This window comes from Pyrus communis, chromosome 4 (genome assembly GCF_963583255.1).
Source record: "Pyrus communis chromosome 4, drPyrComm1.1, whole genome shotgun sequence".
Taxonomy (NCBI): Eukaryota; Viridiplantae; Streptophyta; class Magnoliopsida; order Rosales; family Rosaceae; genus Pyrus; species Pyrus communis.
Genome location: NC_084806.1, coordinates 13,669,844 through 13,693,512, shown reverse-complemented (window position 1 = coordinate 13,693,512; position 23,669 = coordinate 13,669,844). Strand labels below are relative to the sequence as shown.

At 37.6% G+C, this 23,669-nt stretch overlaps 1 protein-coding gene across 2 annotated transcripts; it reads left to right on the top strand.

The window, feature by feature from the left end:
- The first annotated feature begins 16,691 nt into the window (after positions 1 to 16,691).
- Positions 16,692 to 19,390, top strand: LOC137731978 (PRA1 family protein D-like). Of its 2 annotated transcripts, none has more exons than XM_068471250.1 (2): positions 16,692 to 17,404; positions 19,074 to 19,390. In XM_068471250.1, the coding sequence occupies exon 1, from the start codon at positions 16,844 to 16,846 to the stop codon at positions 17,378 to 17,380; it is 537 nt and encodes a 178-aa protein (XP_068327351.1). In that variant the 5' UTR covers positions 16,692 to 16,843; the 3' UTR covers positions 17,381 to 17,404; positions 19,074 to 19,390. The 2 variants fall into 2 exon arrangements, with proteins under 2 accessions (XP_068327351.1, XP_068327350.1); XM_068471249.1 differs by having other exon boundaries at positions 19,045 to 19,390.
- The last annotated feature ends 4,279 nt before the right edge of the window (positions 19,391 to 23,669 follow it).

Sequence of the window (23,669 nt, the reverse complement as noted above, 5' to 3'; positions counted from 1 at the left end):
TTGATTGATTCTCAGGGAGCAAATGACATAAGCAACAATACAATTGATAGCTTGGATAACTCGATACAAAGGTTGAGAAAGCTCAAGAATCAGAGGTGGAAGAGGCTTCAAGATCGTGCAAGTGCTCTGTCTATGCAAACCATAATCCAAACAACCACAATATACATGCCAGAATGCAAGAATTCACACCCATTTCTCCAAAATAAATCAAGAGTTGCAGAAAGATTAAACCCAATAAAGAGACTCAGTGAAACCATTAAACATATCAATCTTGAACCCAAATATACAACAATGTATTCCTAACTTTCATGAATTCTTAGAGAAAACAATTCAATAGTTTCAACAACTCAACAAATTCAACAAATGCTATTCAACAAGATCACTAATCCAAGAACCATACCCAAATCCAGTGCAAGTGCAGTGAAACATTATGGAAGGAAGAAGTAGAGAACCATACCAAAATCTGCAGATCCTGACCAATAACTACCAATTTGCTTCTTTTCTTATTTCCAGAGTCACTGCCATCATCAAATTTTTGCCAGAGTCGATGACATTGGATTGCAACATACTAAAATCTCTGAGATTGGAACTCCTGAAGAGTCTAGAAAGATTATAAAGTGTTGAGAGAAATAGTGTCTCGAACTGCAGATCGATCAATATGTCAACACGAATCTTATCCATGATGTTTATGATATTAAAGAATCATATGGATTGAAGATTATGAGTTGAATACTCAAATGATTTAGACACTAAGAATGATCATTTATCTTGGTGAGGGTAAAGATAAATTGATATTTGGTCCAGAAGTACCACATCTTAGTGAAGTATATGCTTTATTGTATTTGACACAATACATTGAATGAAATAAAGCTTATATATTGATATCTCCGAGAAATTACAGACATGTACATACACATGAGTTAAAATAAACAAACAGGATGGAGCCTTCACAAAGGTTGCTCATGTAAAGCCTCAGTACTTGGCAATACCCCAGAAGGGGGAGGCACTGAAGATTGATCATGTGACACCCCAGTACTTGGCAAAACAACAGAAGGGGAAGGAATCAGTTGCCTTCGGAATCTAGCAACGAACTTCTGGTGATCACTTTGAATCTGACTTTCGGATTCCTGTAGCTGGTCGAGCTTTCTTTTCATGCTCATAGAGTAATTATTTGCAAGCATATGTAACACTCTATTCTCGTGCTTGAGCCCTCTGATTTCTTGTTTAAGACTTGCCACCTTAGCAATCAATGATTCAACTTGGTAAGTTCGAGTAAGTAGGCGTTGGCCTATATTGGAAATAGAGCCAGCACACTGAACACTGAGAGCCAAGGAGTCTTGAACGGCCGACTCATCAGACTGTTTTGAAAGGATTCTGTTATCCTTTGGAGTGAGAATATTCCTAGCCACCACAGTAGCAGTTATGTTATTCTTCATCATAGAGTCTCCAACCGTAAGAGGACCATTAGAAGATAAGAAAGACAGACGCCAAATATTATCCTGACGCTGCTCGTCTGTATCACTCCTAAGACTCAAATCTAAGCAAATGTTAGATGGGCAAGCATTTTCAGAAATGATGTAGGAAAAAAGATATCAAATAAAATCTCAGAAATGCAAAAGGGGGGGGGGAATTTCTACAGGCAACAACTTTCTGAGCATACTCTTGAACACAATTGATGTCTGTATAAAAGAAGAGGCAACAGAGCCACTTGTTCAGAGATCGAAGAAGCATCGCTCTCCGAATTTCAAAAGCCAGATTTTTAGGATAAAGTTCGTCAACATTTCTCATATGCAATCTCAGCTTTTGGATATCACGTGCAACTTTGTCAAAGATCTCTGATAAAGTTGAAAAAGCGTAAATCTTACTGTTCTAATTACACCACATTTGCTGACAAGAGTAAAGGCATAGCATCACTACTTGCTATTAAAAATCTCCATATATGTCAACCTTCGTTCTCCATAATAAGGCAGACTTGAAAAATCTCTATCTCCAAGAATGCATCTTCAACAAAGCATCTCGAAATACCCAGTTTTCTTCCTCTCCGAGAATGCCTCTTCAAAATCAGTCACACCAGAGCAAGATTATCTCATATTATTAGGGACGAGAGCAAAATTATCTCATATCATGCAATCTTCATGTCCTTTCTTTTGTCCTTGTTCTTACCTGCAAAGACAAGGATAAAGAAAGTAATATGTTGGAACCTCCACTCAAACTTTCGGTAAGGAACCGATTGCTTGGAACCTTTTCTGATTGCTTACCTATAATTGTTCTCGAGTACTCATCTTCAACTGTTGATAAAGCTGGGTCTCAAGTCATCAACACCGCAGAATAATTGGCCTGTTATTGGCTCTTTACATTGAAGTTGCCACGCATGGATGAGTCACCAAGAAGTGAAAGACCATTCAAATGCAAAGTTTGCATTCCACTCATGCATCAGTGAACAAATACTACGAGAGAAGATGCCACACATGCATGGGGAAAAACTAGGGAAAATACCACTTCTGCAAGGGGAACATATAAGGCAAGTGAAAATGATACATTGAAGCACGTGGAGACAGGCGTAACAAACACGTGCTGATTCATCCTCAAGAAAGCCGAAGATCATTTGCCACGTGAAGCTCCTCATGGTCCAATTTCATTCAAGATCAAGCCTCAAAGGTCCTTGAAGAAATCACAAGTTCGATTCAAGATCAAATGTCCACCACCCTTAAATCAAATTCAGCTCCAGATAAAAGTAGTAAATTCAGACCTTTGGATGAAGTCTAGTAGAAGGCCTTCCAACCCAGTTCAAGAACAAGCCTGTGGAAAGTTAACAACAAGTAAAGCACCTCTTTCAACAACTCTTCTTGCTAAGAGACTGAAGCAGAATGATCAACGATCAGCCTAAATGATTTGAAATCAGGGGGAGATACTTATCAAGGGGAGCATCCAAAACAGATCAAGATTTTAACGAGTTAATCGAATACTTGTGGTCATCCAAGGGAAAGTGTTGTGAATAATATGTGGATGGCCCACATAAATAGTTTGTTACTATTTATGCATAGTATTTTCACTATTCATTTGTGGAAAATTTGTAAAGTGAATAGTGTTCTCTTTGCTTATAAAACGAATGAAGGTATAAAAGCCACAAGGCACACAGAAGAGGAAGAGAGAAAAGAGAAGAAGAGGAAGAGAGAAAAGAGAAAAGGAGGAGAGGGGATAATAGAGAGAGAAAGTTATTTTGTACTCTTATTATTCTAAATTATAATGGAAGCATCGTTGCTGCTCCGAGGACATACTCCAGTCACACTGACTGTAGAGGAATCTCGTAAATTTTGTGTCTTATTTCTTTTATTCCACTGCACACACATCGATTTTACAACAACATGGAAATTGTTTTAATTTTATACTTTTTAGTAAGCATAATACATGAGGATTTTTTGTAACTCAGTTTGATCAATGTCAGCGTTTGTGTTAAAAAAAATGCATATATAATTAAATAAACATAACACACCAACTTATAAAAAATAAAAATAAAAATTGATTGTCATATTGAATGAGTTGAAGAGGATCAAAGAACATAAATTAATAGAGAGAAAATAGAAGGTAAAAAGAAATATATGAATAGCACCACCCAAAAAATAAGAGTGCTTTTATCGACACTCAACTTTAAATTAAGTTCACACATTTTTTTTTATCTCTCACACATCATAAGTAAAAAAGAGGCGGGTAGGTGTCTTTGGGTGGGTGAACTTACATATTTTAGGGTTTATGAGATTAGGTTTTCAATAAGGTATATGTGGAATGAAATGGTTAACTTATAAATTTTAGGGTTAACTTTTTACAATGAGGGACCTAACTTTAAGTTTGGTGCCAATTATGGCAACCACAAATAAATTATTAAACAAAAACACACCCTCACAAAATAATTAATGGTAAGTTGTCAAACATCTTCGAGACTCCACATTTTTTTAGTGGTGCAATTCATATATCTGTTTTTGTTATCATTTGATCATCTCAAGTCATTTGAACCAACAATCATAAGAAATATGCCAAAAAAAAAAAAAATGCACGAATAGCATCCACATCAGACACGGTTGCTATAACAATCCCCACAAACTTGGTCGCCACAAATATAGGGATAAAGCCAGTTCTATAATCCTCTAGAACCTTCACATAAATAATAAAGAACTACCCCGGTAATAGTTAGGTAACTTACTTTATTTCACACTACAGCATATATAAATAATTTAGAAAAATATATACCTAGCCTATTAATTAAGAGTACCCACACTCCTATTTTCATTTCTATTGACGAGAGATTTTTCAATATGATCAGAATATGAGGTAATACATTAAGTGTTATTATACAAATAGTGAAATACATGTGTTAAAAAATTAATAATTTAAATATTAAAATTTCTCACCATTTATATAAACATAAATGATATAGTATCCGTATTTCCGTGACAATAGAAAATTTCTCTAATTAAAAATAATTCATCATAACTTGTAAGTGCATTTAGCAATCTTTTGTGAACATGTGTCAATATTAGAATGATTGGACTTGTTAAATATTGTTAAATGTTGGTGAACATGTGTCAATGTTAGAATGATTAGAATGATTAGAATGATTGGATTTGTTAAATATTGTTAACTCATAACTAAATCACGATTTCACATACTCAATCACTTTATTTCAAATATGAAACAAAATGAGGTAAATTTGTTGTTCAAACATGTCAATTCAGATTTGTCGTTAAGCTCACTTGAAAGTTGTCAGTATATGTCAACAAGCTCCATTAAAAGCTATACACATATGTAGATATGCACGTAACATAACTCTGTAGATGACTACTTGCTTACCAAATATTCAACGAAATACTCACTTAGAAAAACTGAATATACTTTAGTATGAATTATGCCTAATAAATTTTAGATGTTTATATAATTGAATCCCCCGGAATTAAAAATCTAGATCCGCAAATAAACTTAATCGAAGCATCAGCACACATCTGACCACAACAAAACAGTTGTCTTACTAGAAAGTTCTCCTAGCTTCAGCCTGCAAGTACCAATTCCGTTGTGGAAACTTTTAAGGGAAGGAACTGTCCCCGAGTAGGCCCCTCGGAACGTGCTCATCGTTGTTGGAAATGAAATCGACACATGCATCTCTCGCTGAAAGTGTCTTCTAGGAACAAAATTGTGTTCCTCGCTGAAAATTACCTCGCTAAACAATGATTTTGTTATAGTGGTCTCATCTCAAAACTTAAGCTTCGGTTAACTGTGAGTTTAGATTTTCCTTTATTCATCAGCTTTCTTATCAAAGGTTATATTCCACTTGAGTAAAAACAAAATTAATGATATAGAGAAATACTTCCTTCCCAATGTGGTAAACGTTCTAATGTCTTTATTTTTTTTCTTTTCGACAAATAATAAAGATAAAAAGTAGTAATATTCATACCCCTATTTTTATTTTACATTTACATGTATCTTCTTTAAATTTTATTTTATTTTTTTAATTTATTCGAGTTAACGGTCGAAAATTTAAAAGTAGTGTGTAGGAAATAAAAAAAGGAAGTGTTATTGACACTCTAAAAATTTCATTCTACACTTCTTACAAATGCATTTTTATTTCTAAATATAAAAAATTTGAAGTGTAAAACGAGAATTTTAGATTACCAATAACAATTTTTTTTAAAAAATGTGTCAAATTATTACCTGACTCGAGATGCCATATGTTATCCAAAGGAATCCGCCACCTGCACCCCTCGTGGAACACACAATATCTGTCTGCACACAGGGAAGCATCAAACCATGTTTGTATTTATCTCCTCAATCTGGTATATCACGTGCTACTCCGCAAAGTAATTTGCACGTGCATATGCATGGTCCAGAAAATGGGATAAAATTTTCAACGCAAGCAATTTGATTTGCGACACGACAAATGTCATATTGACTATTGTCGGATTCTTCGTCCTGGAAGCGACGGAATCTTTGGCTCCATTTTTCACTCGCCGCGATTCAAGGAAAGGAGAGGTTGCTCGTGCTACACGTTGTATGTGCTTTTGGCAAAAATAAGAGCGGTTATTTCGATCATCACTCATATTTTTGTTTAATTTATTTCATTTGATAACTATAAATAAATAAAAAATAAAAAATTATAATGAACGTGAGCCTTTTTTATTTCGAACATCGCACTTTAATTTGAATTAAATATCGCACGAACATAAGACCTGGTATGAGGTTTAATTTTCTCTATTCTCGCTTGTTTATATAGAAAAAAAAAAGCATAATTAACACTTGTTCACATAAACTCTACTAATTAATAAAATACACATTGTCAATCAAAATTTTATAAAATTACCAGTTTAATCCTCTAATTAAAAAAGAACATGAATAAGAAATACGAGGTAGAAATATAATTTCACATAACCAAATTTTCCTTTTTTTTTTTCAAAGCCTCACATACATATAATCCTAACATATTTCTAATTTATATATTAAAAAAAAAATTCTCACTCCCACGTTCTCTATCACTCTCTTCCTCTCTCCTTCTATTTCAAAAGCACAAAATAAAAAAATTTCTCACACACTTTGTGCGTGCTCATATGCTAGTATTATATTAATAAAATGACGACTTTTTTTTGTTAGAAACTGAGAACCTTTTCAATAATACTAGTATATGCCCACACACTTTGTGTATGTGAATTTTTTTTTTTTTTGTTTTTGTTTTTAATGCTAAAACATGAGTGTTGATCCCACTTAGTATTACAGTTCAATGATACTTCTCTTCACCTGAAAGTTAGAGGTTTTAGATTTGATTCTTGTCGAAGACAATTTCGAACCACATTATTACTTGTCTATTATAAGACTTAGGCTATTAATTTATGAACAATATTTGGCTACTAAAAAATGAGTAAGAACTCCTACTCAAAACTCTTCGTGTTTGAATCACATAGCTCTGTACTTATAATCAAAACTGTTTATATTATAAATCACATTGTAAAGATCATCTCTGTAAAAAAGAATTAAAACTAAGATCATTTAGTTAATCTATTCTAGCAAATACATGGACGGTTCATAATGCTTTTACCGATTCTGTTCATTTGTTTTTATACAGTTCGATGACTAAACGATCGTAGTTTTTTAATTGATTTTTTTACAGAGGGAATCTTTACAGAGTGATTTATAACATGAACTGTTCTGATTATAAAAACGAAGTTCTATAAATCGATAATTAATAATTTTGAATAAGAACTCCTATTCTTTTTTTGAGTATTTAAGTATTGTTCTTAATTTATCTCTTTAATGTGAATAATGTCGTTAAAAAGAAGAATTACCTTCATAGGTCTTAGTAATTCGACATAATAAATGTCTTTACAAAATAATAGACACGAAAGTGGAATCCTCCTTTCATTCTGTGGTCCCAATTTCTGGATTGTACGTGATTGATGTACATTATACAATCACGGTGATATATTTCTTAAATTATAAAAAACAAAAACAATGGAAAACTAACGTTTCCTGAAGTGGGGGAATCTGCTGCTTGATGTGGTGCGTAAGGAACACATGTTTTGATTACATATACGTAAAAGCTGCATGCATATCCGCAAATCCATAATCATCTTCTGCTTTTGCCATGTGGGTCTGATCACTCTCTGATATTTGGAGAAGGATTCTCTCTTCTCTCTTTTTTTTCCTTCCCTTTCCTCCTCTCCTTTTTGAACGGTCACGGTTAAGCCACGTCAACATTTTATATTAATTTTATATAGAAAGAGAAAGACAAAATAGAAAGTGTGAGAAAAGGGAATGAAAGGAAATGGAAAGAAGAGGGGAGAGAATCTTAGAGCTTGTTTGGTACCCTATTTGACATTTTTTTATCATTTCTCAAAACATTTCTTGAAAACAATTTTCTTTAAGACTAAAAAACTTGATTGGTTTGCAATTTAAAATTTTTAAATTTTATGACTTAAACTAAACAAAGAGATATAAAAAGAGGGGGTTGCAGGAGAGGGAGAAAGATGAGAGAGGAGAAAAGAAAGTAAGAAATGATTGATGGAAAGAGAAAGAAGAGAGAATCGGACGAGATAGAGAAGAAGAAGAGTGAGAAAAAGAACCAAGAGAATGAAGAGAGCGGATTGGAGAAGAGACGAAAAAGGTAAAAAATAAAAAATAAAAAAATAAAAAATAAAAAGAGGAGAGAGGAAGAAGAAAAGAGAGAAAGAGAGATAGATTTGGAGCGAGAGGGGAGGAGGGAGAGAAAAGAAAGGAGTAAGTTTAAGCTTCAAAACTCTAAAAACTCACTTTTTGTTGTAGGCATAATTTACTGAACAATTATAGAGGTCATAGAGAGAGAAATGTGTGGCAATGGTAGAGAGAAAAAGAGAGATGTGTAATTGTGAGTGTGTGTTATTTCACCCCATTGTGCCTTTATTTATAGTAGTAGGGAAGGTTAATTCCTTGCCCTTTAGGATTACAACATTTAATAGGTAATCTACTCCTAATAGGAATATAAGATACATTCCCATATCTGCTAGGATTTACACAATCACATTCCTATTCCAATAGGACTGCAATACTCCCCATTGAGCGTGTAAATACTCTAGTAAATGGCGCATTAGGTCTTCAGTGATGAAGCAAGTACAGTTGATGAAGTCGTCGGCACAATGAGCGAATGCAAGTCTCAAATCAATAGAAGAATGCATAAAAAGTCAAAACTATACGTCTTTTGGACATAAGTACAAGAGCTTACAAGGGTAAGATCAACCCAGGATAGGTGCCTCGTTAAAACCTGGATAGGTGCCTCGTTAAAACCTAGTTAGGTAGCAAAAACCCAGTGGGACAAATGCTCCTACTCGTAGAGAAAAAGAGTACATTAAGATCAAGTGAGTATACTTCTGGATTCTCCCCCTAAGTTTGACATAACTTCCAAATGAGAACTACAAACATTGTATATGATAGTTAGGTATACCAATTCCTCGGACAAGTTTCTGAAAGGTTGACTTTGGTAGTGACGTCGTGTAGAGGTCGGCAAGGTTGTATGGGATCGGCTTGCATGACTTCAACCTCCTAATGCTCTTCTGATGTAGATGTAGACGTAATATGTCTTGGTGTTGACTTTGTTGATGTATCATGTCTTGGCCGAATGGATACATGCGGCATAGTCTTCATGGATCGTCATCAGGACTCAACGATGAATGAAAACACAGCAAGTACTTCGAATATGCTCAACAAGAACTCCTAACCATGTCTCACTTGTGGCGTAGTGAAGTGAGGTGAGTTTTGGAACGATTCTAAGATTTCGCAACTAAGGTTATATCGTGGACTTCCAAGATATTGCGATATCCCTAACGGTAAAGACATAACCATTTGGGGATTTTACCTTGTGTGGGTTTAGTAAGTAATCTGTGTCAGCATAACAATAAGGCAAGCATCATTTCGAGGATCATGGGGTTGGATCCGCTCGAGATGCGTTGGGATTTGCCCTCATAGTACCTTCAGGGCACGTCTTTAATACCAATTCAGTGGTTGCGTGTAGGTGCAGTGCTGCATTTTTACCAAGATCAACAGTGAAGGAGATGTCCTATCTAAATACAATAAGATAAGTACAATGAAGAGCAAAGTTGAACTTTAGATATGGAATTTCGGATTCCATAACCTCTTCAAGGGTCTCATTTGCATATAACGTATGGACGATCAAAGGTATACTCAAAAGTAACACATTCGGGGTGTAGTTCGACTGGTAGACCAAGGTATCATCAGAACAACACTTAAACTTCAGGTCAATGCATAAACAAGTTTTCCTAAGATCCTTCATCTTAAATTCCATCTTCAGGTACGAGGCAATTTTCTCAAGCTCTTTCGGAGTCTTCGTGAGATTCGTGTCAACGACATAAACTGTAACTTTAGTAATTCAGAATAAGATTCAATAGTTTAACATGCAAGGGCATAATTCATATCCCTGACTGATCATATAATCACTTAGGTGGGTATACTACATCTGTCGGATTATAAGTGAACGCCTCAAAACGAGTTAACAGGGTGTTCCGTGGTTTTGGAACTATTTGAACCAGTCCATGTATTTCTTTGGGAACTTACATGTAAATTTTCATATCTATATCCCCATGGAGAAAACACTAACCACATGTCATAATGCTGTTATTAATCACAGGATGTTTTGAGAGAAACCTTGCGCTGTAAGGCGTGGATTATATCGTACTATTTCATTCATCTCATAACAATTCATTTCCTACTTGTAACACAACAGGGTTACCTTGGACAGTGTAAGAACAGCAGGTCCAATGCACACTTTGGTACGAAATTTGACCTGGATTGTAATTTCAGTTGTCCAATCAGTTCTATGTTGCCACTTAATCAATGGAACATGGTTCGATATCATCGCTTTTCATTTATGTTGGTAGCTACCATATAAGTGAAAATATCATCGATGATAATCTCATTTCAATTCTATTTAGCTCATCCAAACTAGTATACTGGACCAAGAACTTCAAGTCTTGAGAGTAATCCAGATTAATCTCATAAGATGGAAATTATTTGAGACAACGATCGAGTTTAGATTCATTGTTGTGCCGTGTCTTCCTCTTCTAGAGAAGTGAATCCTACGAACCAAATGATCTGTCGTGCTCTAAGCTAAGACATATTGATTGGTTATCCACTGGTGTACCGAACCGTCTAATAGGGGCGTCTAAACCATCCAATAGAGGCGGCACATCCTCCAAGGATGTTGACTCGATGTCTGTTAAGTATGTTTATCTTTGCAGGCATGTTTGCAGTTGGTATATGATCTTGTCACTTTAGCTAGATTAGAGAAATGTGTCTGGAGCAACATTCTGAAAACTAGAATTCATTGCACTTGTGCGGTATGGGGATAAAGATGAGACATATTGGGTAACGTCCACGTAAATTAGCGCCGTTCTCTAGGAACATTGACGTTCTTATCTCCCCCTAATGGCGAGAAGACTGTCTCATTAAAGTAATAACCCGTAAATGAGAGGTAAAGAGATCGTGTGCAAGGGCTCTAGGAGAGCTAATGTGAAGAAGAATCATGATCGACAAAAGATACACGTCCTTCTTTGAGGACCCATGTTGATACGTTGCGATGGCACAACTTGGCATATGGAATGCACACCCAAATGCGTAAATATGAAAAATCGTCAGGTTCGTACCCAGTAACCAACTATAACGTCATATAGGTTGGGTGGCAATGGGCCTTAAGGTGGACCAACATAACTGCGTACAAGGATTGCATAGCCCTAGGGAGAAACCGAAAACTTGGTACTTTTACCAAAATTCGGGCGATCATTTAAATTTGCGCTTTATGATCACTAGGCGAGGCTATTTGGGGTGAACATGGGAATTCAATGTTCAATTATAAACCAAAAATACATGCAATACTTTATCGAAAACCGTCGATATAAACTCTCCGACATTATCCTGTCTCCCATACCTTAAGGGATAAGTAGGGTGGTGAACTCTTAATCGGCCAGGAGGTTTAGTAGTAATGTGTGTAGACAAACATGTGACCAGTTTGTCGATTCATCAACCAAAACCATAAGTATTTATATGGTCCGCATTTTGGTTGGATTAGTCCATATATATTCCCTTGAATCCACTATAAAAAAAGGTGATTTCGTATCTTTGTGAGGAATGATATAGAAAATCAATTTCCCTTATGAGTAGGCTTGGCAAAGTGTGCTTGTGGGCACTAGATCCTTACTTCGGGTAAGGAGATACGTCGTAGCATCACTGTTTGACCTAAGTGTCCCAAATGGTCATGCCAAAATAAGTAAACTGCTCAATCACCAGGCTCCAGGTTGGCCACATGTGGTGTATTCCCAGTTGAAAGACAACCCATTGGCCCTAAATCAAAGTTTCAGGCTTATTTTTGGAGGTGGTGCAAAGATATTTCACTCTATTTTCTTCAGTGGTTTCATTTATGATTATTGTCATCTCAAATATCCTTAAAAACTCAACATCAGGAAGAATTTAAGGTTCCTTAAATGGTGATGCAGTACCATTCATACAACGAGGAGTGTGCCAATGCTCTTAATTAGGTTGGATAGACCTGAAGTCATTGTTAAAGATGTGATTTAGTTGTAAAATTAGTGTGCGTAGTACGCATTCATCCAAACAACTAACTTTCCCACATTCCTACCTAATCACATGTTTAATTGAATTGGTCATGTGTATTAAGAAACATGATTCAATTAACTCATATTCGAGGACAATGTCAATAAGATTATACATAAGTAAAACATACACCAAACTTGAATCCAAGAACATGGAAAAATGTTCAGAAAGTAAACCAAAGTTACTAGGGTGGATTCGGCCAACAAGGCCATCCATGTCAAAATTCTGCTCTTCCAACGATGTTTAGTGGAGCAAAATTAGTCTCATATATTAACTACTAGAATGGTACACTATAACAACATTGGTAGGGGCACGAACAAGTGCATAACCAATGATCTATTTCATCAAGACATAAGTAGATTCTGCAAGGTTAAGGTTTGGGGATACTATCCCTTATTCTTGAAGTTTTAGGTCTTAGGTGCCAAGGATCACGCTTTAGGCATGATGCTATACCTTGGCAGGCCTTGATTCTACCATACGTTTCAAAACAAACTCCAAATTGGATTGTGAGAGAGTATGCCATTCAGTGTATCCCTGCCAAAGTAGTGCATCACCATTCGGTTAGGCTTACCGAACTGGGTTGAGCCATTTGGTAGACTTCAGCCGAACTGGGTCCATACCTTTCTTTCATATTTGTGGTGGTAATCAGATCCGAGAATTTGGTAAAATTCCTCTTTCTACACTGCTGCTTCAGGGACGAGTTAGAAACATGAAGGACGAGAAAAGTATTCTCTAGTCAAAATTTGATTGGATTTATAAACTTCAGAATTGTACTCATTCATAGATGTAATCATGGTGTGCTTCGGGCAATGTCTTGAACGGTCCATAGAACCGAGCCAAAGAGCCATGAAATCCTCGTTCATGAGGCATTTCCATTTGTAATGCTTCGGGCACAAATCTTCGAATAAGATCATGGTGAAGGCTTATTCAGCTCTTCCTTGCCATTATTAGCTACAATAGTTTCTCAGCTTCTTGATAGTCAAGTGGAGATTCACGTCATGCACCCACATAAAGTGGTTTCTAATAGAAACATCCAAATCAGGGAAATCAAACTTGTAACAGTTCAACAATCCATTGAATTAAAGAGAACACAATTGTGATTGGTGCTATGGGAATAAATCATCCATAAGCATCAAAGTTAGAACATTCGGGGTTCTAAGACATGGTTTTCATGAAAATTTGGGTTTTCATGGGTGTATTGTTTTACGAAAACTTTGGGTTTCAAAGGCACTAAATTTGAAACTACATGTTCAATTTAGTTTATAAACGTTTAGATCATAAAAGAGAGGTTCCTGCAAGAAACACAAAATGCAATATACAACTATGTTAATGGATTTGAGGTTCTTCAGAAACTCAAGTGTGAGAGCTTTGTTACTACCAAAGTATGTCAACGGTTGAAAGTATAAAAATAAATTATTGAATCGTTAATGTCCAAAAATGATCTTCAGGTCAATAATTTTAGATTCATTATTATATTAGTGGATTGCAGGTCACTTTTAATTAATTCAATAGATCGGGACCAAACATGGTCGATTGTAGAAGCTAAATAATATTAACATACGGGTTAGTACTATTTAGAATGCTAAAATAATAGCATGTGGGTTGAAAAAATTGCCCCAAAGATAATTGGGCTCGGCTTGGGTACCTTGAGTAAAAGGCATGGCCCAAAAAAGGGCCTTGGGTCTGAACTTCAGGTCACGGGGTAAGGGTGAAACCCCAGCCGTAACTGCGTTTCAAGATTGGGCCTCGGGGATGGCACGGGACAAAGCCTAGCAGATTTGCTGGCTTGTTAATGCATGGGAGCCCAGCCACAATGGGCTGGCATCATGCAAGGACCAAACCCGTGTATATGGGTTGATACCGGAGCAGGCTATAAGCCTTAGTGCTCACGGGATAGTCCAACAAGCGTGACAACTTGCTAGCATGGGCCGAGAGCAGATGGAGGTTCAAAAAGGAAAGTTGCAGGCTTCCTTGATGATTAAGGACTACGGGTCCGAGACAACCTAACCAGGCCAAAGGCTTGGGGTGTGGATATGCTTGCGGCAAAGCTGCAATCAAGGTCCATGTGGGTGCAGCAAAGCCCAGATGGTTGCTGCCCAGTTTGTGCCGCAAGGGGTGGTGCCATACCATTCCCAAAATTTTTTCGACATATGTAGGGTTTAAGAAACCCTAGAATTGCTTCTAATTGAATTTGATACTTTGACTTCCATATTCCACATAACAATTTAATTGTGAGATGCATGAAACAAATATATATATATATATATATATATATTGACAAATATATGAACATATACAATATATATATATATATATATATATATATATATCGGAAGGAGGGAATGTTTTCATGCTTCATGGTTATTTCAAATATCTTACTTTATTTTAAGCGTACCTGGTTGGCAGAAAACAAATAAAAGCCCTTGAATTTGTAGAAGATCCTTCTCTGTAAGCTGAAATTGCATCTTCAATGCGTTGTATCACGTTCAACACAGAAAACTTAAATTGAATCAATAGCATGTAGATCAATTCAATAAAATAATAAATTAATCATAATAAGAATGATTAAAACGTAATATTCCCCTTATTGAAGATCAAACTCTCTTGTTAGCGCAACGTCAAGAGTGTGCTGATAACGTATCATAGGCATAATACAATTATGGAGGCCATAGAGAGAGAGAGAGAGAGAAAGATGCAGCAATAATAGAGAGAAAGAGAGAGATGTGTAATTGTGGGTGTGTGTTATTCCACCCCATTGTGCCTTTATATATAGTAGTAGGGAAGGTTAATTCCTTACTCTTTTAGATTACAACATTGAATAGGTAATCTACTCCTAATAGGAATATAAGATACATTCCCATATCTATTAGGATTTACACAATCACATTCCTATTCCAATAGGACTGCAACACTTTTTATGTTTTTAGAGAATATATTATATTTTTAAGTTAGTCTTGAGCTTATTTTTTTAAAATAGTCCTACCAAACAAGTTTTTAAGGCCTAAAATTTGAAATTTTTTTTTGAGTTTAAAAAGTTGGATTCAAGTAGAATACTAAGCAGATCCTTATTTCCTGATATTGTGCATTTTGACTCCACGCGGTTCATTAAAACCACTGTTTCGATGTCCCAAAAATAATATTCCTTCAATGTACTTTAAACATAGTAGATGATCAATTCCAATTAATGAGGATATGTAAGAAATATTATTTTCTCTCTCATCTATTCTAAAGTTTCTGTGTTTAACAAGATTTTTATTAGAGATTACACACAACTCAACTAAAAAGCTTAGCCACAAACTGACTATTGACTCCAAAAACCACCAAGCCTACGTGTTGCGTAAGTTGAGCAACTAAGAGCTAATTACGTATTTCAAGTGAATGTGGGCGTGCCAACTTGTGACCAAACTCGGTTAACGAGTAAAGTAGATGTGGTGATGTTGAACGCGCTAATGACTTTGTACTCAATTGATCACGGCCAAAAACGCGCTAATGACTTTGTACTCAAATGATCACGGCCAAAAAAGAATATGTCTCGTCCTTGGGCTCTAGAACCTCATGACAAGGTTGTTAAATCACTGCGAAGTTCAATAAAAGTTTGGCTTTCAATGTGTCGAACACTGAGTGACCTAAATAACACCTCACTTCACCAAGAAACATAACAAAGTGACCTCGTTTAGTGAGAGAACAATGACTTCTCATTGGCAAATACTTAGATAGGGAACCAATAAAACTCAAAGTTGTGTTGTTAATCCAAACTAAAGATACGTCTCGGTCGATCTAATGATTCTACAGCTCCAATGCTAGTAATCCAAACGAAAGATATCGTTGGTTGTCAGCTCACAGTCTCACTCCCACTCTGGCACTTTCTCCCACACTCTGATTGGTTTCGAGCCCGGCGACAAAGTCGACGCCTTCCACCTCGACGCGTGGTGGCCCGGGTTGTGATCAAGCGCGAGTTGGATGAGTACAAGGTGCGGTTCAAGTACCCGCCTGATCTGCTTGTGGTGCGGCGGTCCGAATTGCGTTCTCACTGGGATTTGGCGGACGGCTTTTGGGTCCGTGCCATAAAGGAGGTACTGGTTCTGGGTTTTTGGTAATGCATGTGGGTTTTGTTTTCTGATGCATGATTTTTCAAGGTTTATGGTTGCATGGGGTTTTTTGTGTGTTTATTTATGACTTTTTCTTTGAAGATTTCTGACATGGGTTTTCATGATTTAAGAACATGCAGGTTGTTTGTACATATTTGGCTCTACCTTCTGTTGTTTTGCTTCTAAATTCCCCATTTTTACTTTTAAAAAATAAGTTTTTTATCCACCTTGATTGCTTGTCTTGGTCCCCCAGTTTCATCATATCTTGGCTAATGTTGTATTTCTCTACCTTGAATGCTTGTATATTATTATATGCCCAGATCTTGTTCAAGCCTGAAACCTTTGTTGTTTGTCCTACCCCATATGCAGGAATCAGGCCCAACCCAATACGTTCGGCCCAAAAATATGAACCGACTTTCACTCTTGTGATACACAAACCATTTCGCCTAACAGTGTCCAGTCCAAGCGGAGGTCAAACTCCGTGGACCGAAAGCCATTTCGCCATTAGAGAGACTGAAACCAAATGAAACACAAAAACCCCATCTCTCTCTGATTCCCTCCGCCCCAATTTCCATCAATCTCCGCCACGAAAGTTCAAAGCTTTCGGAGAAGCCCATCTCGCAATGCCCGCCGGAATGGTGTCCCAGTTCAAGGAAGCCACCCAATCGGCGAGGGCCACGCTCCGGCCATGGGGTGAGCTCCTGGAACCCACCGCACTCAGACTCCCCTCCAATCTCTCCGACGCGACGACCCGACTCGTCCAGAACTTGACCCACTTCCGGTCCAACTACGCCCTGATCGCCCTGATCGTGCTCTTCCTCAGCCTCCTCTACCACCCGTTCTCCATCATCGTCTTCTTGATCGTCTTTGCCGCGTGGCTCGTACTCTACTTCTCGCGTGACCAGCCCCTCGAGGTGTTCGGGTTTGCGGTCCCGGACCGGGTCGTGATGGTTTTTCTTGCCTTGGTGACGGTGGTGGCTCTGGTCCTCACTCACGTGTGGCTCAACGTCATCGTTTCGGGTGTGATTGGGGTCGTTTTGATTGGGTTGCACACCGTGTTTAGGGGGACGGAGGACCTTGTGATGGACGACCAAGAATCGCCGTATGGGGCTCTGCTCTCGGATGATGCTGACCCAAGTGGGAATTACACCATTATGTGACTGTTCCTCTCCAAATTTTATGAGGTGGGTTGGAATTGATTTCCTTTTTTTCTTCTTCTGGATTTTGTTGAAATTAAATTTTGGAATTTTGTTGGGTTTTGGTTGGAATTGTGGATTTTAATTGCTTACAATAGGGAAGTTAGGGTTTTAATTGATATCCTTTTAATTGATATCCTTCAATTTAATTACTTCATTGTTATTTGTGATATTCATCCGTTTTCGGAATATTAATTCATTGTAGAGGTGTCTTAATAAAATTCTTGATTTGACTGTATCAAATGTGATTTACCTCCATCCGTTCCCAGTTGCAGAGAATTGCATTGTCGCTGTTGTGTTAGTAATCCAATTAGCATTTTTGCTAAGCATAATGTGTAGCGTAATACCGCGCACATATGAATGGTGTACAGAATATGTAAACATGTTATGGTCTTCTTAGTACTCATATACCTTTTCTTGCAACTTTATAGTTTTCTGATTGTATCAAAATATTTGGAACTTTCTTTACCTAAGTTGAATACATGCCTGTACCTGGACGATTTTATGTACGAATAATTGACTAACGTTTATCTTTCCTTCCAACAATAGTTTTTGGAAGAGCTGGCCCTATATTAAGTACGCTTTATAGCCCTTTTCCATGTCCTTAGTTCAAATCTTGCTTTGCCAAGACCACTCTGGTTGCAATAGCAGGATATCTTAGCAACTTGTCTCCGGATATTTTTAATATAAATGTTATTTCTAGGACCTGCAGTTTGGTTTGATCATTTTGATATCTTACTGATGAAATCTTGCATACTTTTTTCCCACTAAGCTCGAAGTTCCAGTTTCAAAACCCGGGCCTGTCGATCTAAAAATTTGAACAAGAAGTGCATAACAAGGCTTCTTGTGAACCACGACATTCTTTTTGTTGCTCTCCATGCATTGCATTATAGATTTGCTGTTAAAATTGTTCCAAATTGAACAAAATAGACGTCAAACACAGGTGCGTCTAAGTTATTATGGGTGGCATTACTCTCTGACCCTCTTGTCATAATTGTCAAACAAACTTGTTTTTCGTTTCCTTCTTGGGGTAAATAGTTCAACATTTCATTGTATCGATTGTCAGGTTTGTATGAAGTATGAACATAAAATCAACAACCTGTCTCTACCAATTCTTGTTACAATACTTGATTTCCGATGTTAAAACTAGCAGATGTTTGATAACCTGATGCAATCTGAACAATTGACTTTGTTTTTCTTTGAATCCTTTTGCCACTTTCATTTTGTAACTTAGAGTTTCTATCTCATGAAATTTGTCCTGCATAGTTTCTTACCTTTTCATATGTTGTAGCCGTTTATCAAACAGAGTAATTTGCAGTACCGCTACACTTGGGAATAATTTGTCTATGCCATATGCTTTATCACACGTAAATGGGGCAGTGACATGGTTATAAATATGAAATTCTCTATCTGGACTTTGTCAGGATTGAATGAGCTGAGTGATTTATACCCAAACTTGCATTAATTTTTTCAAATACTGACCCGAGTCTATTTTGTGCATATGATTTATTGACATGTTATATTTAACAACAGTTGTTTCAACATTTTATGTCTTGTACCATGAATTGGAGATGGAGCTAATGCATTATTTTCCTCGTTTTTATGTAATTTCCATGTATGCATTGCAGTTGATAGCATTTCATCATTGTTCGATCAGGTACCTGTGTTCCAGACAAGCCTCCAATGGGGGTCAACCTCTAACCAACAGATCGAGTTGTGATGTCGTTCTTCCTTCTGAAGTCGGAAATTGTGTATCCACCACCCTAGTTGATGTTCAGCACTTCTTCCTGATTCAAATCACGTTTATAGTGCTTTTAACAGATAGACTTGTATAGACCATTGTTGTCTCATGGTAAATCGTGGGTCGCATTGTCGGTTTGTGCCATCGTAGAGTACATTGGAACCTTGCAAACTGAAAGTTAAGTGCAATTTTTTGTAGTAATGGTATATGTTTGCAGCGATGATTCCTTTTCCTATGCATACGTGTTGCAACTTGCAAGTGTTCTCTGTAGGAAACAAGTTCAGAAAATCTGCTTTGTACTTAGAAATAAACCAAAAGGAGTGAATTAGGTAAAATTACCATATTCTGTATTTTCAGATTATCTGTAAGATAGTCGACTGACTCAACTCTAGAGACTCTATAGTGAGTCTCCTACCTATCTCCCAACTTGAGAAGATAGTTGGTAGCTGTACTTGACTAGGGCAATTCTCACACGAGTGGAACTGCATAGGCATAGGTGCCTAACTACTGACAAAGTCTTGCACTCCTACCCTCCTACTAAGGCTATATGTGCTTGTTTCCCCTCAATTAGCAGTAGGATTTACATAGAATTGGTTCATCGCCACTATGACATTTTGATATATTCACTTTGAAAACAGAAAAGCATTTCAAATAGTTTATACATTTCCCCTCCTTTCTTCTCTCAAACTCAGAGAGACAATGGAGCCTTTAGCTCTCAAGCCGAAAATGCTCCATGACCCGGGATTTCATAATTGGAAGGGCAACACCCGAAACTTTTGACTTAAATCCAAGGTCTGAATCAACCACGATGATTGCTGCAACAACCTCCTGATCAAAGACTCCAACATTTCCTCCAAGCACCTCTCCATCGAATCCAAATTGGGCAAATGGGTGCTTTGATACCTTGGCTTCTCCAATGGCACTGTTTTGAATGGCACCAAGGTCCCTCCAAGCACGTCGTTGGATCTTAGCCACAACGACAAAATCAAAATCGGCTAGTACATTTCCATTGAGGTCAAGATCGACGATTACAAAGAGAGCCACCCAAGACAGAATCTTAGGGGTTGTTCAGGCTAGATTTGTCCCTCGCATAACTCCCATGGTCTTTCTCATTGGGCAGAGTTTGATGTTTGGTTCTCTGCAACATGAATTTGGAGTTAGTTTGAGAGGTGCCTTTGTGGGGCCTTTGTTAGGCCTTTAGGCTCACAATCAGGACTAATAGAGATTCGAGCATGCCACTGTTACCTTTATTTAACATATTGTTTTCTTGGTTGCTTAGTTAGTTGTTTACTTGCACCACAAGTTATTTGTACTTCTTGTCTTAACGGGATTGTCCATAGATGGGTTAAGTGTGTACTATGTTCTTTTCGATGCCTTTTGACAAAGGACTTTTATTTATAGTATCATATGTTCATTTATAAAGGAGTTCAAGGTCATTCAAGTTATTTTCTTAGTTATTAGTTTAAACCGACAGTAATTAGTTTGACAAGATTAGTTATAACTAAAACTGGAGCAAAAATAATTGGAAATGACATAAGGTTCGAAGTAAGATACAAAAACTACAGATCTACTTAATGTAAGTATAAATAAGGGAGATCCGGGGCAAGATTAGAACCTTGGTGGGCAAGGTTTTTCTTGCGGACACTTCTCCTTGTATTTTACAGTGATTGAGACCTTGAAAAGTGAAATATAAACAAGGTTTACTAAAGGGATTCGATAGTACAACAAGGGAGTAATAGGAGAGCTTCTATAACTGGACAAAAGATAGTTTTCTATGGTGGACCTGGGACTTGAAAAGGACAAGGCGTGAACAAACTAAAGCTTTTCCTGGTTTTCACTGTTGAGTGTAGAATTAAGTGTTGTTTTTTATTGGTTGAGAGAAAGATTCCGCTCGCATCCTTTACTGTTTTTATAGACTCCTTAACCCGAGCGTCTAAGCCTTCACTTTTGGTGATGGCTTCCAGAGCATGGTGAGTCATCATCTGCTTTTGTTAGTTACTTACCCATGCCATGGAAAAGTACTTTTTTTGCTGAGGGTGAGCTGCCCTCTGCAGCTTGTCACTTCACATGGGTTTGTTGCCTATTAGTTGCTAGAAAATGGTTTTAAATTCACCCTAGGCTGCCACCTGTCCCAGCCCAATCCTTTTCTGTTTTACGCACGCCAGGGCCTTCACTTGATTTGAGCCCAATATTAAATATCCACCCAAATAGTACCCCCTTTAATCATTATTAAGTCTGCTAATGAAGACATTGATAATGATCAAATTTGAACGCTTGCCAAGACTGGGTATTAGCACCAATTAACTTAGTTGTTTTAAGTAAACCTTTGCACTAACCCACGACTTCCAACGTTAACTACCTACTTGTTATGTAGCTTCCACTTTACTCTTTTCGGCCATTACCTTCAACAAGCTTAACTTTCAAAACCACCAAATTCTCTTGAATTTTCAATCTTTCCCTGACTCAAACTCTAGCCACTTTCTTCATCCTTCTTTGAATTCAACAGTGGCCCCTAAATCGCGCTTTGCATACGAGTCTGAAAAAAGGATTGTCAGTCTTCGCCGTTGGCTTAACGGTCTTCATCCCCTTCGGGCTAGCCTCAATCTCCATATTTTCTTCCATGAAGATAGGGCTACTTACTAGGACCTGCCTGGATCTCCAGAGTCCCTATTTCCGTGGAAAGTAACACGCTTGCCAAGAAATGCTTCACTCCTAACTTTTATGAAGCCGAGGAGGGCATCCCAGTTGCCAAATTTTTGTCCAAGATTACCATTCCTATCAATCACAAATTTTTGTCAACAACTCTTCTCTTCTAGAACAATGGAACCATCACCTTTGACTTTAGGATAGAGCCCATAACTCCAACTGTTTTGGACATGGCTCAGGTGTTCGTGCTAAGGCCATCGGGTAGATGTGTGGACATCACCCACGATTGGTCATTCCCTTCCCAACCAGCTGCTAAAAACTCTGAGACTGCAAAGGCTATAATGAGCTTGGAATATGATTCCACCACTTTCAAAAGCTATGAGACCTCATTTGCGGGCTTCATTCCTTTCGCTAAGAAGAGCTTTTGCCGCTATCTTCTTCAGCGGATCAAGCTCAGGAACACATGTATTTCCTCATTTATTGGTTGAACAAACATGTGTTCCCTAACAAGTCTAAGGTGCTAAAGCTAGAGTGGATCCCCTTGGTGGAAGCTCTGCACTTCTTTGATGATGTTGCTACAAGGCCTTTCATCCTAGCTCACCTCTATCACTTGCTCTATGAGATGACTAATGGGTAGCCTTTTGAGACAAATCTTAATGGAGTAACCTGGATGATCCAAATCTGGCTCCAATGGTACTTTCTAGAGTTTCTGGCTTCAAACCTGGAATTCCCCGAAAGGGTAACTCCTGCCAGAATTCTAGCAAAGGCTGCAGCTACCAGCCACTCAACCTTCTCCTGCCTCTATTTCTGCAAGATCTGCAGAACCATAACTGATCTTGCATGAGGTGCTTCTATGCTTAGGATGTATCCTTGGTTCTCTGACAATCTTTTTCAAGACTCATTCGAGGCGGATGCTAGAAGATCTTGCAAGGAGAAGTTCATCAATTACATCCAGCAAAGATACCTAGCTTGGGGAGTGAGAAGTGACTGAGCTGCCTCCAAATATAGGCTGAAGGTTCACCACCCCAATTTCTATGGCAGATAGTTAGGATTTAGGCAGGCCATCCTTATCATTTTCTTTGACTCAGTGCACTGTGGCACCTCTTATCACCTCTACTCCCTCTCCGATGTCACATTTCGAGCAAGCAGGCGTAGCCTGGAAATGATGACCAAAATTGCACATAAGCCCACTACCCTCAACTTTGAGTGTATTGCTCTGTTTACCCCTTGGTGGGAAGCCAAATGGTCCAACAAATATGAAAGGGATATCAGGAAAGCCCATGATAGGACTTCGAGCAAGTCTTTTTCAAGTCTCTTCCCAAAAAAGAAGAATTAGAGAGATAGAAGAAAGCCATTAACGAGAAAAATCAACTTCTATTGATAGGTGACTTATCTTCCTAACTCCTTCCTTTAATTGCTTGATTTTATCAAATGTTAACTTTGTTTTCTCAATTATACAGCCCAAGGTAATCCTGCTAAAGCAATCGTCGGGCACGAGGAAGAAGAAGCAGTTGACACCCTAGTTCTGTAAGAAGATGCTGCTGAAGCTACTAGGCAGGGAGCTGGCCCAAGCCAAACTCTTGGAGAAGCTAAAAATATCTTGTTGGGCAAAGCCCATGGTTGTCTCTTCCATTTTTAACTCTCCTATGCTAACTCCAATTGGTTTTCCCAAAGCAGGTTTCCAAGGCAGAGGGAATTTCTAGGAAAAACCTTCCTCACCTCTAGCCCAACTTGTGAAAGTTTCTCTTTTTTCGGGCCAAGCCTTTAGAGGTATCTTTTTTTCCTAAAAAATGTTACTTTTTGAATCTTTAAGATCCAACTTCTAAACTGACTTTTGCTATTTTAGACAAGGAAAAGCACTCCAAC